The sequence below is a fragment of the Ciona intestinalis genome, unplaced genomic scaffold (genome assembly GCF_000224145.3).
Source record: "Ciona intestinalis unplaced genomic scaffold, KH HT001070.1, whole genome shotgun sequence".
Taxonomy (NCBI): Eukaryota; Metazoa; Chordata; class Ascidiacea; order Phlebobranchia; family Cionidae; genus Ciona; species Ciona intestinalis.
This window is the reverse complement of record NW_004191391.1, coordinates 30,550-42,503: the sequence shown is the minus strand read 5'-3', so window position 1 is coordinate 42,503 and position 11,954 is coordinate 30,550. Positions and strand designations below refer to the sequence as shown.

Genomic DNA, 11,954 nt, shown 5'->3' with positions numbered 1-11,954 from the left:
ATCCAATACGAGGTACATTAAATACGGACCGACTTAAAAACGTTTCGGAGCAAAATATTACCATGACTCATATGCAGTAACGTTTCGTCGCATGCTTAATAGCGCCCAGTACAAATAGATGATCGGAACAAATATATAGTGGGGTGGGGGAAGATGGGACACCTTTAGCACATATTATCTAAATATCCCGATAAACAATTAACAACGGTCTAAGGGAGTTGTGAAAGCATAGTAAAAAGTCTTTGAATTTTCTTTGTTTACTACCAAATTGGAAGGGAAAATAGAATGAACAGGTGTCCCATCTTTCCCCAGACTACTATATCCAACACACGCGCCTTTGATTAAGGCACCGCGCGCGCCGTTTGCAATCTGCATTTCTAATCCATTGTGTTCTACAAGTTATTCAGTTTCCCCGTGTTTCTTTGCCAGTAGTATCTGTAGTTAAGTTAGTGTATGCGTTTGGTTTGTCTTTGAATATTTTTAAATGTTTTTTTTTTACGTATAGGTTACAATGTAGTTGCATTTTAGGTCATTTAGGGCTTTTTGAATAAATTTGTAGCTGATCGTTTTAGGTTTGAAATTAAACCACACCAAATTGGCAGGTGTTAGAAATAATATAAGTCGTTTTACATAGGTTAAAATATACTCTCGCCGATAAGAACAGGTTCGAAGCTCGCTGTTGCTAATAGTATTGCGGGGTAGGATGGGACACCTTTATCACATAAGATCCAAGTATCCTGATCGTGTTTTAAACAGTTAACAACAGTCTATAGAAGTCGTGAGAATACAGTTTTATAATTCTTTAAATATTCTTTGTTTACTACCTAATGGGACGAGGAAAATAAATATAAGAGTGCCCCGCCTTCCCCACCCTACTATATGTTGGAAACATGACTTTCTTTATATTCCTGATATTTGATGTCCAGTTATCCAGAATATAATGTAATGTAAGAGTCAGCAGACATACAGAAATATTTTAAAACAATATTTATTCAGGAAAGATATTTAAAAACTTGAACGCGCTTTTTGGCCATATTCCATTAAAATGGTCATTTATTTTCCCTTGTACAGCAAGTCACTTTAAACGTGGAACATGGAATGCATTGTGGCTTAATGCACTTCGTATACACACGGACGCGAATCGCCGTCTATAAAAGACATTTATTTTTATGTTTTTGTATTGCTATAAAGAGGTGGCCTGATTTGTCAAATTCTATTATAAGAAGTTTTCATTTATCTTTATATAAAAAGTCGAACTCAGAGTAAGAATATGTAATGCATTGCGGTTTAATGTACTTCGTAACGTGAAAGTAATCAATAACCAAAGATCGAATAACGAAGACAATCTACATTCGACACCTTGTACAAGACAGAGCGCTCGATAAATAATTATTACACTTTATCTCATGGTCTCATCTTAACTCGTCCGTTTGCGAATCGCAAAAATAGCACCCGCTGTGCGAATTGTTAAATAACTTTTCTTGTGTTTTAATACATAGTAGGGTGGGGGGAAATGAGGCTTCTTTTCTTTCTATTTTTTCGTCCCATTTGGTAGTAAACAAAGAACATTTAAAGAATTATAAAACTGTATCTTCACAACTCCTATATACCGTTGTTAATTGTTTAAAACACGATCAGGGTATTTGTATATTATTTGCCAAAGGAGTCCCATCTTACCCCACCCTGCTGTATTTTTACAAGTATGTTGTCAATTAAAAGAGATATGATAGTACAAACTTATGGTATCGCTAAAAACATCATGTGTTTTAATTTCGTTAACTTGGGACACGATTCGCTTGAATGTACCCTTTTACCCCACCTTACATTAATACAACTAGGCTGCAGAATTTCCAGTAAGCCTTGACGACCAACAAACATTGCGCAAGCCATTGGGATTTACCCGTGGAGGTATTACGAAAGAAATAGGCCAACAAAACATATTATTTAATTAGAATATGAAACGTATTTTCAACGAAACCTTCAAATAAAAGAACGATAGTAAAAAGTTACATTAAAATAATAAAATTTTTATCGCGCTCGGTTTTTGGAAATATTTTATTAATAACGCAATAAAATTTCGTCATACTTCATAACTGTTTGATCAATTTCATATCTACGGTTTATGATTTTGCTGGGGTATAAATGACGACGGTTATGTTATGTGATACTTATTAAGTAAAAGTATGTCAGAATAAAGTCACAGGACATGAGGTGCTGAAAACATATACTAATGTGGCGGAAGATGGGACATCTTTAGCACGTAATATTCAAATATTCTAATTGTGTTTTAAACAATTAAAAACGGCCTGACAGGAGTCGTGAGGATACGGTTTTATAATTCTTAGAATGTTCTTTGCTTTCTACAAAATGGTACGAGAAAACAGAATGAAAAGGCGTCCCATCTTTTCCCAACCTACTACATCTAAACACCCTGCCGAGTATATTCTTAAAATATTTTTTGTCAGCAACTAGAATTTGTATATTCCGATAGATTTCTGTTTAAAATGGATATTACTACGTTTGCTCCGAATGTTACCACTAACGGAACCATCAATGGGACTGGTGGTAACTTTCCCAAACCAGACCCCTCACGACAGATACTAAACATACTGATTACTGTCATGCTGGCCATCATAATGATCGGAATGGGTTGCGCAGTAGAATTTCCAAAAGTAATTAAACATCTCAAAAAACCATCCGGCGTGATCGTGGGATTCTTCTGCCAGTTTGGTAAGTATATTGTTCGTATTTTAAATGTTTCAGAAAAAAATGAACAAATGTTCACATACTGTTCGTGCTTTTATTGTCTTAAAAAAAATAACCGCTTTTCAGATACTGTTCGTGTTTTTAATGCTTCAGAAAATAATTGAACACATTTTCACACGTAGTTCGTATTTTTATTGATTTAGAAAAAAATAACCGCCTTTTATACTGTTCGTATTTTTTCCACGATTCAACAAAAAAATTAACACATTTTCACAAATTGTTCGTGTTTTTATTGACTCAGAAAAAAAATAATCGTCTCTACAGATACTGATTGCATTTTTATTGTTTCAGAAAACATAACCACATTTTTACACACTCTTTGTATTTTTAATGCTACAGAAATAAATACCCGTATTTTCATGTTTTTCTAGTTATAATGCCATCGATAGCATTTGGCCTTGCAAAGGCATTTCAAATGCCAGAACCAGAAACATTGGCTTTGTTGATTTTGGGTGCATGTCCTGGTGGATCAACTTCAAATATTGCTGCGTATTGGATAGACGGAGACATGGATTTGAGGTTTTTAAAATTATTCTTTATTTTTTGCCTCTATAAAGGTATAGTGGGATGGGGTAAGATGGGACACCTTTAGCACTTAATATCCGAAAATCCTGATCGTGTTTTAAACAATTGACAACGTCATATAGAAGTCGTGAGGATTCGGGTTTATAATTCTTTAAATGTTTTTTGTTTAATACCAAATGGTACGAGAAAATGGGATAAAAAGGTGTCCCATCTTCCCCCACCCTACTATATAAAGGGTCTGGTTTTAGGAGTAATGTTTCAACGTATTTGGTCCGTTGGTTTCCTATTGTTCTTTGCTTTTGTTTTTTATAGGTTTTTAATTCCTCTTCAAATTATTGTTATCATATGGTAGGGTGGGGGAAGTTGGGACACCTTTTCGTTCTATTTTCTTGTCGAATTTGGTAGGAAACAAAGAACATTCACAGAATTATAAAGCCATATCCTCACGACTCTCATTGACCGTTGTTAATTGTTAAAAACATTTTCAAGATATTTGGATATTATGTGCTAAAGGTGTCCTATTTTACCCCACAGTACTATAATAATAGTACAACTTTATTCGTCTCTTCGGTTACGGTAGCGAAGATATAAAAACGATAGACAGGATATAGCGACAAACAACAGTTGTTAAACCACGCTTACAGTTAAAAACATATTGTTGTTGTGCTGCTCGTTGTAAAGTTGATATTTTTACAGCATAACAATGACAACAGTATCAAGCACGTTAGGATTGGGAATGATGCCGCTTCTCTTGTACATCTACACACTTGGATTTGATCAATCGATGGTGGTACCCTTTGAAACGTTAGGTAATAATATATTAATACTAATAACTTTAAATGTCTCTTCGATTATGGTAGCGAAGAATAGGAAATTTAGTGACATTAGTGACCACTGGGTTGGAGAAATTGCCGTTAAGTATCTTGCCCAAAGGCATATACGCTCACAATGGTAGCAGCGGCGAGTCTCGAACCCATCACCTCTGGGTTACAGGCAGGCGCGCTAACCACTATAACCACTCTATGCCACGGCGCCGGAATAATCAAATGTAAATATAGTAAGGTGGGAGAAGATGGGACACATTATCATTCTATATTTTCTCGTCACATTTGGTAGTAAACAAAGAACATTCAAGGAAATATAAAACCCTATCCTCACGACTTCCATAACCCGTTGTTAATTGTTTAAAACATGATCAGGATATTTAGATATTCTGTGCTAAAGGTGTCCCATCTCCCTCTACCCTACTATATATAACAGCACGCTCACTACAGTCAAAAATCTAGCTGGGAAAACTTATTTTAACAAGTCCCAGTTAATACATAATAGACTATATATCCAACGGTCCATGGGTGAGTCGTGAGGAGACAGTTATATATTTCTTTATTTTGCTTACTACTAAATGGGATGAGAAAATTGAATGAAAAGGTATCCCATTTTTTCCCACCCTACTATATAGTTAGTTTTAAATTATCTAATCTCCTATCTTTTATTACAGGCGTCACTTTAGCAGCGTTGATTGTACCAATAGCGCTTGGAATGATTATCAGATGGAGATTTCCTCGCCATGCAGAGAAACTAGTTAAGGTATGTCTGGACAAATAAGTGGTTATGGCGCCTGCCTCTTACCTAGAGGTAATGGGTTCAAGGCTTGTCGCTGCTGCTATTGTGGGCATATGTGTCCTTCGGCAAGACACTTAACGGCAATTGCTCCAACCCAGTGGTCACTAATGAGTTGTCCAAGTTATCATCTACACATAAAAAAACAACCACTCATAAAATAACATACTTGATAACTCATAAGCTGGCATGAGGTGTATGAAACAGAACACCAGTGTTTAACAACAGTCATTTTCTGGACACGCGAGGATAAAGTGAGTTACATGTATTCATTCACAAATTCAGATTCTATCAATCCTCGGAGCCATTGCAATAATTGTAGTCGCTGTGATTTCAATTGTTACTTTTAACGGAGTGTGGTCCATTCTTCCAAGTCAGATTGTTTGCGCAGCAATTTTTCCTGCAATTGGGATGATACTCGGATACAGTAAGTCATACAATGAATGAATGTATAGTAGGGTGGGATAAGGGACACATTTAGCACATAATATCTAAACGTCCTGATCGTGTTTTAAACAATTAACAACGGTCTATCGGAGTTGCAAGGATGTGATTTTAGAATTCGTTGAATGCTCTTTGTTCACTACCAAATTGGAAGAGAAATTGGCATAAAAAGATGTCCCATCTACCCCCTTTCTACTATACGAATGCATGAATATAGTTTGCTTTATCCTCGCGTGGCTGGAAAACGACAGATTTTATAATGGGTGTTCTGTTTCATCCACCTTGGCTCGTATACAAGCAAAAGTAACTTGTGGACTTTTGTTTTTTTATGATCGCGGACATTTTAAACAACCCATAGGCAATTAGTGACCACTGGGTTGCCTTGGCAAAGTGTTTAGGTTGTCCAAATTATCACACAAAATCCCCCCAAAAAACAATCACCCATAAAGTAACATAGCCTACTTGGTAACTCGCAAGCTGGCTCAAAGTATCTGAAACGGAACACTCGTGTCATAACGACTGCCGTTTTCTGGCCACGCGAGGATTAGGTAAGTTCCATTTAATCTTTCACTGAGTTACTCTGCGTTTCTAATCTGACATCTCAATTTATCAGCAATATCTTCGATTATATCATTGATTCCACGCATACGACTCCATCATTACCAAAGACGTACGGTAAGTCTTGAAACCGGAGTTCAAAACACTCAGCTGGCGATCTCAATAATACAACTATCTGGATTCACTCTGCAAGAAACAGGAAGAATGATCCTATTCCCAGTTATTTATTTAGTCAGCCAGGTATTTATTGGAAACAAAAATTATAATGTAGCGACCACGCTTATTTTCTTCCAATTAAATGTAAATATGTTTTAACTGTAAGCGTGTTTTAACAACTGTTGTTTTGTCGCTATATCCTGTCTTTTTGTTAAAAATATTTATATCTAAATCTTTGCTACCGTAATCCAAGAGACAAACAAAAGTTATTATTATTATGATGTGATTCATAACTTTATACCATTTTTGAACAGGCCGCTTGGATTGTCGTAATTATCATCGTTTTTGTGGCTTACAAACAAAAGTGCAAAAAAGAGGACACTTCAGACGAACTAAAGGCACCGGGTGTGTAAATGCAGTTGTACTTTAACATGCACAGCTTAACGTATTTATAGTCATGTAGGGGAAGGTGGGCACCTTTAGCACATAGTATCCAATTATCCTGATCGTGTTTTAGGCAATTGACAACGGTCTATGGGAGTCGTGAGGATACGATTTGATAATTGTTTGAATGTTCTTAAGAAATTGGACAAGAAAATAGAATGAATAGGTGTCCCATCTCCCCCCCACCCCACTTTACTTGATATATGATATTGATTCATTTAATATATTCCTAACTCAGGGGCAGGTTTTAAGTTTAACGTTTATATAGTAGGGTGGGGTATGGGGCACCTTTGTATTCTATTTTATCCTCTCATTTGGTAGTAAACCAAAAACATTCGAAGCAAAACCGTGTCCTCACGACTCCGACGTTGTTAATTGTTAAAACACGATTAGGATATTTGAATATTATGTGCTAAAGGTGTCCGATCTTCTCCCACCCTACTATATATTTTTTCAACTGCATTATTACTGATTGACTTTTTGCCATTGTTTCTTTATACAGCAGGTAAATTTAAACAACAAGGGGACCATAATACATACGGCAACGTCAACTTGACTTTTGATCAAAATGAGAAAAGCAACGAGAAAGTCACTGGTAACTCAGTATTCTGAATTTTCATCAACATTTTCACAATTTGCAATCACTTCAAAGTTTATTCAACGAAAAATGTTCCGAAATTCGGGACATTGGAAATCAAAAAGTAAAACAAAATTGTGCATTGCATAAAGCAATGACAGGAACAGAAACAGTTGCCGTTTTTTTACTGAACACCACTGCCAGTAAAATTAACGACGCTTGCTTTCGAAACCGATATCCTAAAAAAGAAACAATTTTATTATAAGCACTTTTCATATATTACCCCATAAACATGAAAAAAATTTTCTGGAACTTTTGTTTGTAATTTCAAAGGACCATTTTTTTATCTGCCATACGGCGAAACAGCATTAGCGTATGCATTCTATGTCAGACGTTGGTCCTTTAAGATTACAAAACATTTTCCTGGAGGATTTTTACACTAATTCAGCCCGCATCAACATTATACACAATATTAACCATTTTAACAATTGTTATATTTACCGTTAATTACAGAGTTTTTTTCGCTTGTTTATTGTTTAAAAATAATACTGCTTTCATTAAGGATAAAAACATTTATGTTATCTAACGTAATAATAATAAGTTTTGCTGTGTTTATTTTATATTGGTATTCAAACATTGCAAAGTAATTTTATTCACCTAATTCGAATATATCTGTAAGTTTGCCAAATGTCAGTTTTAAAAGTCATGTTCGTAATGTTCTTCCTTAATTAGTAAGGAATAGTTCTTGGGCAAGACACTTAATGACAATTGCTCCAACACAGTGGTCACTAATGGGTTGTCCAAAGTATCAACCATAACCACAAAAAAATTAAAAAATATCTCATAAAAAATAATCACCTACAAAGTAACATACATGGTAACTCGTAGGCTGGCACGAGGTGTATGAAACAGAACACCTGTGTTATTACGACTGTTGTTTTCCAGCCACTCTGGGATAAAGTAAGTTACATTCATTCATTTATAAATTATATTTATACTGTACAATCCTCTAGTGCATTTAGAAAGAAAAATATGTTAAAAAAATTACAGCCTTATCCCAAAACTACTTTCATTCACAAAAAATCTGTAACACAATATTAAACATATTCTTCCACTTCTTGACTGAATATATTATTATATATTCTACAGTATAACACATATATTATTATATATTCTACAGTTATAACACAGGTGTTCTGTTTTATACACCTCGTGCCAGCTTACGAGTTATCACGTATGTTACTTCGTGGGTGATTATTTTTGGGTCAATTTTTTTTTTTTTCTGTATGACTGATAATATGGACAACCCATTTGTGACCACTGGGTTGAAGCAATTGCTGTTAAGTGTCTTGCCCAAGGACACATACACCACACAATGGTAGCAGCGAAGAGCTTTGAACCCATTACCTCTGGGTTACAGGCAGACGTACCAGCTTACGAGTTACCATGTATGTTACTTTGTAGGTGATTATTTTTTTGGATTTTTTTATTTTTATATGTGGCTGTGTGGTGACCACTGGGATGGAGCAATTGCCGTTAAGTATTATTTTTATGTACGACAAACCGGTGTCGGACACTTTACTTACTTGGCCAAGAATCGATGGTCGGCATGTGGAAGTACATGGTTGTGTATGTTCACTTGGACACACACAGTTACAAATGTATCCATCAATATCAGAAGTCCATGGTTCACCCTCATCATACCATCGGTCACCATCTTGGCAATCTGAGATAAAAGTTAAAAAATTAAATAAATATGAATGTAACTTGCTTTATTCTGATGTGGCTGGAAAACGACAGTCGTTAAACACGGGTGTTTTGTTTCATACACCTCGTGCTTACGAGTATGAATGAATGAATGTAACTTACTTCATCCTTGCGTGACTGGAAAATGACAGTCGTTAAACATGGGTGTTCTGTTTCATACACCTTTTGCCAGCTTACGAGTTACCATGTATGTTACTTTGTGGGTAATTATTTCTTAGGGATTTTTCCTTTACTGTTTATGTGTGGCTAATAATTTAGACAACCCATTAGAGACCACTGGGTTGGAGCAAATGCCGTCAAGTGTCTTGCCCAAGGACACATTCGCCCACAATGATAGCACCACTTTGCAGACAGACAATAAACAAGCTATTTATGTTTAATTCTAGCCAAGTTAAACTTCTAATAAATCTTACTTCTTGGATAGCATGTGTAGCCAGAACTTCCATTACAAACGCATTCTTCCTTTTTATTGTTTTCTGGGTTGTCTTGCCGCCATGTATTTGTCTTATTGAAAACCCCATACTCAGTATGACACCATTCTCCACTACTGCAGTCCACTGTGAGAGATGGACGACATGTGCAGTTCATAAGGAATAGACCCGCTTTGGAAAGCCAATTCTGCAAAGACAGTTTATTATTAAAAAAAAAATATTAAACTCGGTGGGAGCAATTGTCGTTAAGTGTCTTGCCCAAGGACACATATGCCCACAATGGTAGCAGCGACGAGCCTTGAACCCACAACTCGTTGCCAAAAGCAAGCGCATTCGTCCACAATTGATGTAATTATTGGTTTTTGCTTTTTAATAAATCAACCCCCGTATTACATATTGGGGGTAAATCTGATTTAGAACTTTGTTAAAAGGGTACAGAATACAAAATTTTTTTTAAGAACCATTAGTATGAATCAAACATACCTGCCCAACTGCATAAGTTGCACCTGTATCAGGATCTGTGCAGTAATTCCTTACTTGTTGGGACACTGGTACATCAACATTAACAACAACAGAATCACTTCTAAATTCACCACGTTTCGAGTAAAACACGATTTCATACCTTTTTCCTATGTGGAAAAAAACACAAAAATTTTGAATCAAAAATTGTTTAAATTCAAAATATATTTTTAAAAGTATTTTTTTTGTTTCAAGTAAAACACGATTTCATACCTTTTTCCTATGTGGAAAAAAACACAAAAATTTTGAATCAAAAATTGTTTAAATTCAAAATATATTTTTAAAAGTATTTTTTTTGTTTCAAGTAAAACACGATTTCATACCTTTTTCCTATGTGGAAAAAAACACAAAAATTTTGAATCAAAAATTGTTTAAATTCAAAATATATTTTTAAAAGTATTTTTTTTGTTTCAAGTAAAACACAATTTCATATCTTTGTGGAAAAAAACAAAAAGTTTGCATCAAAGTTATTCAAATTTAACATATATTTTTTATGATAACTTTTTTATGAAGGCGTAGATATCATAAAAATCAACTTTGAAAATGGACCATAATATTAATTTATTCGAAAAGTTAATGCTTTTTAGATTGTAATTGCTTTTCTTCAAAAATGGAAGAAAAAATAATAATAAATAGTTGCATGTCAAATTAAAATAACGTTTATCCAATTTTGAAGAAAGGCATTGGTAAACTTGTGGGAAAAAACAACAATAAATAATTGCATGTCAAATTTTACTCAAAATTAATGTTTTTTAATTTAACTTGCTTTTGCCTAAAAGTGAAAAACAATGATATTCGTACCTTCTTGCAGAAAAGGCATTGTTACACTTGTATCACTCCCAGATAATTCCATTACAACATATTCATGTTGTAGAAATGGGTAAACTTCACGATATTTAACAATATAATTGCTTGCATACTGTAGAATATATATTGTATTACTGCCTTATAAAGTATATGTAATAGAGAAATATATAACATATAGTAGGGTGGGGGAAGATGGGACACATTATCATTCTATTTTCCCGTCACATTTGGTAGTAAACAAAGAGCATTCAAAGAAATATAAAACCGTATCCTCACGACTCCCATAAACCATTGTTAGTTGTTTAAAACATGATCAGGATATTTAGTTATTCTGTGCTAAAGGTGTCCTATCTTCCCCCACCCTACTATTTAAATATTTATAATATAATAATAACTTTGTTTGTCTTTTCAATTACGGTAGCAAAGATTTAGAAATAATTGAAAAAAAAGACAGGATATAGCGACAAAACTAAAGTTATTAAAACACGCTTATAGTTGAAAACATATTTATATTTAATTGGAAGAACATAAGCGTGGTCGCTTCACCTAGACATAATAGTTTTATTTTGTCTTAAACATTGTCATTTTGCAATGAGATTCTACCTTTCTGATAAATTTGAATTAATGTATTTATTGTTATTGTAGTCAAAGACATAGTAGGGTGAAGACGGGACAACTTTAGCACATAATATCTAAATATCCTGATCGTGTTTTAAACAATTAACAACGGTCTATGGGAGTTGTAAGGATATGGTTCTATAATTCTTTGAATGTTCTTTGTTTATTATTAAATAGGACGAAAAAAATAATGAAAAGGTGTCCTATTATCCCGTTCTGCGATTCATATATATAAATTAGAAAAAAAGTATTAGAAAAATAAAAATAAAAAGACAAAAAAACAGTTTTTAAGACACTTAACAAGTTTACATTAAGATTAATTATTGTTAAAATTATTATTCTAAAAAGTAGAGCATATATTAAAATTTGAAAAAAAAGTATTACCTATTAAATAACTATCAATATAAAAATTTAAGTGTTTTTTAAAAATTTTTTTTCGAATTTTTTTCGAAATTAAATTTAAAAAAAAAGAAATGAAATACCGCAGTTGGTGATTGCCAGGTGAAGACTAAGCTTCCATCACTTGATCTTTGCATTTGTATGTTGGAAGGTGGTGGAATTGATGTTGACACATTAAGAAGCAATGTGTTCATCAATCCATCACTCTGGGAATCTACAATAAGTATGAGTGTAACTTACTTTATCTCACGTGGTCGGAAAACGACATTCGTTATCACACAGGTTTAACACCTCGCACCAGCTTATGAGTTACCATGTATGTA

General features: G+C 34.1%; 2 protein-coding genes across 3 annotated transcripts in view; one reads left to right on the top strand and one right to left on the bottom strand.

Moving 5' to 3' along the window:
* The first annotated feature begins 2,451 nt into the window (after window positions 1-2,451).
* On the top strand, window positions 2,452-7,125 carry LOC100175616 (ileal sodium/bile acid cotransporter-like). 2 transcript variants are annotated; one of them, XM_026839915.1, is made up of 8 exons: window positions 2,452-2,730; window positions 3,138-3,285; window positions 3,988-4,100; window positions 4,790-4,878; window positions 5,197-5,338; window positions 5,969-6,153; window positions 6,384-6,474; window positions 7,019-7,125. In XM_026839915.1, exons 1-8 carry the CDS (start codon window positions 2,505-2,507, stop codon window positions 7,123-7,125), a joined length of 1,101 nt encoding a protein of 366 aa, XP_026695716.1. In that variant the 5' UTR covers window positions 2,452-2,504. The 2 variants fall into 2 exon arrangements, with proteins under 2 accessions (XP_026695716.1, XP_002120408.1); XM_002120372.3 differs by having other exon boundaries at window positions 7,016-7,125.
* A 22-nt stretch (window positions 7,126-7,147) lies between these two features.
* The window catches only part of LOC100180297 (fibronectin-like), a gene marked incomplete at its 5' end in the record, with an annotated part of 34,834 nt that continues 30,027 nt past the window's right edge, over window positions 7,148-11,954 (bottom strand). The window contains 6 exon segments of the mRNA XM_002120240.4: window positions 7,148-7,329; window positions 8,677-8,816; window positions 9,271-9,475; window positions 9,772-9,917; window positions 10,609-10,726; window positions 11,715-11,845. Coding sequence (XP_002120276.4) covers window positions 7,300-7,329; window positions 8,677-8,816; window positions 9,271-9,475; window positions 9,772-9,917; window positions 10,609-10,726; window positions 11,715-11,845 — 770 coding nt within the window.